The 5,731-nt window shown below is 43.2% G+C and overlaps 1 protein-coding gene across 1 annotated transcript in view; it reads right to left on the reverse strand.

The window, feature by feature from the left end:
- Positions 1-1,872: 1,872 nt before the first annotated feature.
- Positions 1,873-5,731, reverse strand: part of LOC308166500 (serine protease 1-like) — a 4,176-nt gene continuing 317 nt past the window's right edge. The window contains exons 2-5 of the mRNA XM_080540822.1: positions 5,281-5,434; positions 4,603-4,862; positions 3,863-3,999; positions 1,873-2,206 (exon numbers count right to left, since the gene is read on the reverse strand). Coding sequence (XP_080396948.1) covers positions 2,057-2,206; positions 3,863-3,999; positions 4,603-4,862; positions 5,281-5,434 — 701 coding nt within the window. The 3' untranslated portion in view covers positions 1,873-2,056. The remainder of the gene's footprint in view (positions 2,207-3,862; positions 4,000-4,602; positions 4,863-5,280; positions 5,435-5,731) is intronic.

The following is a 5,731-nucleotide window of genomic DNA, read 5'->3' on the forward strand; positions in this document are numbered from 1 at the left end:
TTGTTTGCATTACTCCCTTCTGGACAGCGGTACAGGGCCACCAGGACAAAAACAGCACGCCACTTGAACAGTTTCTTCCCCAAAGCCATAGCCCTCCTCAATAACTCCTGATCATTGCACCTTGCACTTTACATGTTCTTGCACTTAGTTGTACAGTATTTATTCATAATATCCACTCATATTGGTACTGTATATTTTGTCTTGAGTGTTGTCGTGTTGTCGTGTTGTTGTTGTATGTACTGTAGCTTGTTTAGTATGGTAGAATACCTAATCATGTTCCTAGGGTTAGAATGGCGAATAAAGTTGAATTGAATTTTGAGATAGTTTTGCCTCTTCCTTACAGAAGTGAGTCATAAGTGAGGTTTTTCAATTCAGGAAATTCCTGCCACAGCATCTCAATTGGATTTAGGTCAGAACTTTGACTTGACCAATCCTTGAAGACTTGAAGTTCTGTTAAAAAAATCTCCTGGTATACCTCAAAATTCATGGTTCCCTTAATGATGTGGAGTCGGCCAGGTCCAGAGGAGGAAAAGCAGCCCCAGATCATGACATTCCCACCACCATGTTTGACTGTTGGGATAAGGTTCTTTTGGTGGTAGACAGTGTTGGGTTTTTTGCCAAACATAGTGGATTTGATTGTGTGAGTTTGGTTATTTTTTGACAGCAGAGGCAACCCTCCCACTCCCTGTCCACTTCTAGGCCGAGTTGCTGTCATGTTAAATGCTCTCCCTTTGTAACTGATTAGCCTCACAGTGGATTAATGGAGTTCGAATCTTACATAGCCTTCCGCAGACTGATGTGCTCTCACTAACCTCTTCCTGATGTCCTCTGAGATCTCCTTTCCTCTGGGCATGGTGTGTTTTGCATTTATTTTGCATCTCTATTTATCAGAGTCGCACCCGAACTCTTTCCTAATGATCTGGATGGAAAGGATGGAAATCTATGTTTATTTTTTACTAATCTTACTATCCTTGTATCTATTTTCAGTTTTTTTGTTTAGTTTTTTGTTTTTGTCTTGTGTGTTTGTATGTGCTATCCTACCTTTCTGCCCGATGGATATGATTTTGTTTGTGGTTTCTTTTCTCCAATTGACGTGCAGTAAGTGTCCCTTGATGTTTATTTGAAACATAGATATTGACGTGGAGTGGAACTATGTACAAGCCTTCTGGGCTTCGGTCCCTCCTTGCACAATTTCTTGTGTGCTAAATAAATAAACTTAACTAAACTAAACTAACTGGTTCATTTGGTACCCAATTATTTACCCTCCTGATTCTACTTACCTACTTGATTTAACCAAGGCAACTTGGGGTTCACTTATTTTTGCACCTGCACTAATTTCTTTATAATTTAGTGTTCCTACTACACGCATGATTCCCTCTAAACCAACATATGGAATTGATAAATATAAACCTGTTATGTCAGATAAAAAAGCCTGCACATGGGGTTCACATACTTTCAAGCATCACTGTATATATTATGCTGTGTATAAAGTACCAACTAGTGATCTAAAATACACAGTCAATATATAAATACATTTTTCATTGATTGTACCACAGTCATTTTAATGTTTTAATTTATATTTTTGTTTTAGTGTATTGCTATGCTCACCACCCGTGAGACCTTTTTTAATGTGGATTGTTAAGTTTTGCTGGATTACTGCACACAGCCTCTATTTTGTCAGAAATGTACCTAAAACTTAAAAAAATCTACTTCCTACTAGAATTCTGCGATCATTACATACAGTATATCCTCACTGATTAATCTAGCATTGTGTATGGAGTGTGTGTTCATTGTTATGATTCATGACAATACAGAAATGATGGTAACCAAAAAGAATTCATCAAGTTTCTGGAGGCAAAATGTCATTTTATTTTGTCATTTTATTTTTTTTAAGTCCTCAGGATATCCTTGCAGAAGTGTGGAAAATGCACTCAGCTATTCATTCTCTCTCTCTCTCTGTCTCTCTCTCTCTTTCTTTTTTTTCTTTCTTTCTCTCTCTCTCACGCACGCACACACACACACACACACAGGCGTTTACTGATAAGGATGCCACAGCTTAGTAGTTGTTGAGGATCTCGTGGATCCAGGGCAGCAGGGCGCAGACCTTGGTGTAGACGCCGGGGTAGTTGGGCATGGCACAGCCGTAGCCCCATGACACGATGCCCTGCAGCTCCCCGTTACACACCAGGGGTCCGCCAGAGTCACCCTGGGAGAGAGAGAGAGAGAGAGAGAGAGAGAGAGAGAGAGAGAGAGAGAGAGAGAGAGAGAGAGAGAGAGAGAGAGAGAGAGAGAGAGAGAGAGAGAGAGAGAGGAGAGAGAGAGAGAGAGGAGAGAGAGAGAGAGAGAGAGAGAGAGAGAGAGAGAGAGAGAGAGAGAGAGAGAGAGAGAGAGAGAGAGAGAGAGAAAGGGAGAGAATGAGGGAAAGAAGAATGGCGGGAGGAGAAGAGAAGACACACAACTTGAGATAAGGCCTCATCTCATACAGATGAGGCAGTCGCACTACCCCGGTCACGTCTCTTCACTATACTAGTGGCTCCCTGCTGGTGGAATGAGCTTCCCACTAATAAATAAAATAAAATAATAAATCTTCCTTCTAGCACAACGACTGCCAATGGCTCTAGGCCTGAGCATAGATGACTTGTTCCTGCTATGACTGGTGGATAGATGATTCACTTACTTAGTCAAATGTATTTGTTGTAAGTCGCTTTGGATAAAGGTGTCTTGTTATATCGTGACGTTAGAATTATAAGGTTCTATCTCCATTTTTGTCAAAATTTAGTTTTTTTACATAATCTGATCCATTAGGTGTTTATTAATGCCTGTGTGGTGTTATTTTTTAAATGTTGACATTTTTGAGTTAATAATTAATCAAATACAAAGGTTTCATCTCACAAAACACAATGGAATGTATACATTTGACGCTCAATATCTCTGAACTACCCCTAAACGGAGATAGAACCTTATAATTCTAAGCTCACGATATGCCAAAAATGTAAAACATGTAAATGCCCATTTAGTTGCCATTCTGAGACAGCTTGTTTGTAAGGACTTTTAAGGACTTTTAAGGACATTTAAGCTATTGTAGCTACTGTAGCTTAAATGTTGCATTATCAGAATGCTGCATGACGAAGAATGACATTGGCCATATTACAAAAGCATATTTCACACAATCACTTGCAATGCAGGTTTTCTCAGGCTGTTTTTCAAGTGCTACTCTCATATTATCTGGCTTTTCTTGTACACATTGAATTAGCCAATCAAGTGTTCAGCCAACATCTGCCAGATCACTGAGTTATATAGAGTGTCTCCAGGTACGTATTATATTGCCTGTAATTAGGGACAATCATAATTGCATATCCATTTCACATGTTCAGAATTATTCTTTGTAGTCTAGACAAAACTGCACGGCTATACTGTATCTAGTTGTGCAAGTGCAGTACAACTTGTGCAGTTATGTGGTAGAAGTTATGTAGACTGAAGACCCATCTCTTCAGGTTACACCTTAACTGCTCCTCCTGAGACATCTTCTGCCCCTCAGCACTGCGTCTCCTAAAGACACCCGCCTTCCCCTCTACTGTGTCCCTAAGAACTTCTATTGCCCCCTTGTACTGTTTCTCTGTTTCTCCAGTGTAAAAAAAAAATAAAAAAAATAAAAACTAGGTTGTAAGTAGGTGATAGGAGAAGGTTTTTCCTTCTATCAATGGCCCCGGGCCTGAGCTGGATTACTCTTCCTGCTACGACTGGTGGATTGATGACTCTCTTGCTTAGTATTCAAATGTATTGATTGTAAGTCGCTTTGGTATAAGGCGTCTGCTAAATGGCCAAAATGTAAATGTAAATGTAGAAGGGGGGTTCTGCTTACCTGGCAGGAGTCCTTGCCTCCCTCCAGGAGACCGGCACACACCATGGTGCTAGAGATCTGGCCTGGGTAGGACATCTCGCACTCCTCCTCGGACAGAATGGGAATGTCCACACACTGCAGGTTGAATGGGTTGAAGACTAGACAGGCAGGGAGATGGAGGGAGGGAGGGAGGGAAAGGAGCGAAAGAGAGAGAGAGATTACTATTTTCATAGTAAATGCCTTACCTAACACAACTGCCATTCCCATCCATTTCATCCCATCCCATCCCAGTCTAGTCAAGTCAAGTCAAGTCAAGTCAGCTTTATTTATATAGCACGTTTACATAGAGCAATGCTGAACCAAAGTGCTTCACAGTTGTAAAATAGATAAAATGCAGGAAATAAATAAGCACAATGCACACAATACAATGCAATACAAGATATGGTAAAGTTAAAAGAGAAGATAAAAGGACGATTAAACAATAAGACAATAAGAGCCAGGGACCTACAATAAAAACTATAAAATAAAAAAAGCCAGGGACCGATAGCTAGGTGGGGGGGAAGGCTAGGGAAAACAGTCTATCCTATATTCATCCATCCATCCCAGTCTATCCTATATTCATCCATCCATCCATCCCAGTCTATCCTATATTCATCCATCCATCCCAGTCTATCCTATATTCATCCATCCATCCATCCCAGTCTATCCTATATTCATCCATCCATCCTATCCCAGTCTATCCTATATTCATCCGTCCATACCAGAGTCGGAGTAGATGTTTCCCCATCCGGACACCACACACTTGTCCCCCGCGACGGCGCAGGCCTTGGGCAGGGCGACGGGCTGGACGAACTTGTCGATGGTGACTGGGTGGGCCAGCTTCATCAGCATGACGTCGTGGTCCATGGTCTGGTAGTCGTAGCTGGCGTGCCAGTAGATGGCCTCCACAGACATGATCTGCTCCGTGCCCTCGTGCACCCAGATGTGGTGGTCCCCCAGGATGGCCAGGTGAGAGTAGGGGCTGAGAAGGGTAGGGGGGGGGGGGAATATTTGGAAAGGCCTTATTGTTCTCTCTCTCTCTCTCTGTGTCTCTCTCTCTCTCTGTCTCTCTCTCTCTCTGTCTCTCTCTCTCTCCCCCTCTCTCTCTGTGTCTCTCTGTGTCTCTCTCTCTCTCTCTCTCTGTCTCTCTCTCTCTCTGTCTCTCTCTCTCTCTCCCCCTCTCTCTCTGTGTCTCTCTCTCTCTCTCCCTCTCTCTCTCTCTCTCTCTCTCTCTCTGTGTCTCTCTCTCTCCCTCCCTCTCTCTCTCTCTCTCTGTGTCTCTCTCCCTCTCTCTCTCCCTCTCTCTCTCTCTCTCTCTCTCTCTCTCTCTCTGTGAATTAGGAAGATAAAGCCAAATATATCACTCCGCTCCGGCTGTGAATCATGCATGCAATACTCACTTCTGCCAACAGTGGGCAGCAGAGATGATCCACTGGTCGTTGATGAGGGAACCGCCACAGAAGTGGTAGCCGATGTTCAGAGACGCCTGCCAGGGCTGGGAGTGAGCCTCACACTCGTAACCCCCCACAATCTTGTCATCCAGAGGAGCTGCAGCTGAGGGAGAGAGAGAGGGAGGGAGGCGGAGAGAGGGATGAAAAGGGATGGAAAGGGACGAGAGTAGAGAAAGAGAGAGAGAGAAAGAGAGAGAGAAAGAGAGAGAGACAGAGAGAAAGACAGAGACAGAGAGAGAGAGACAGACAGAGAGACAGAGAGAGAGACAGGGAGAGAGAGAGAGATAGACAGACAGAGAGAGACAGAGAGAGAGACAGAGAGAGAGAGAGAGAGACAGAGAGAGAGACAAAGAGAGAGAGACAGAGTGAGAGAGATAGACAGACAGACAGAGAGACAAAG

Source organism: Nansenia antarctica (genome assembly GCF_963989245.1).
Source record: "Nansenia antarctica genome assembly, chromosome: 10".
Classification (NCBI taxonomy): Eukaryota; Metazoa; Chordata; class Actinopteri; order Argentiniformes; family Microstomatidae; genus Nansenia; species Nansenia antarctica.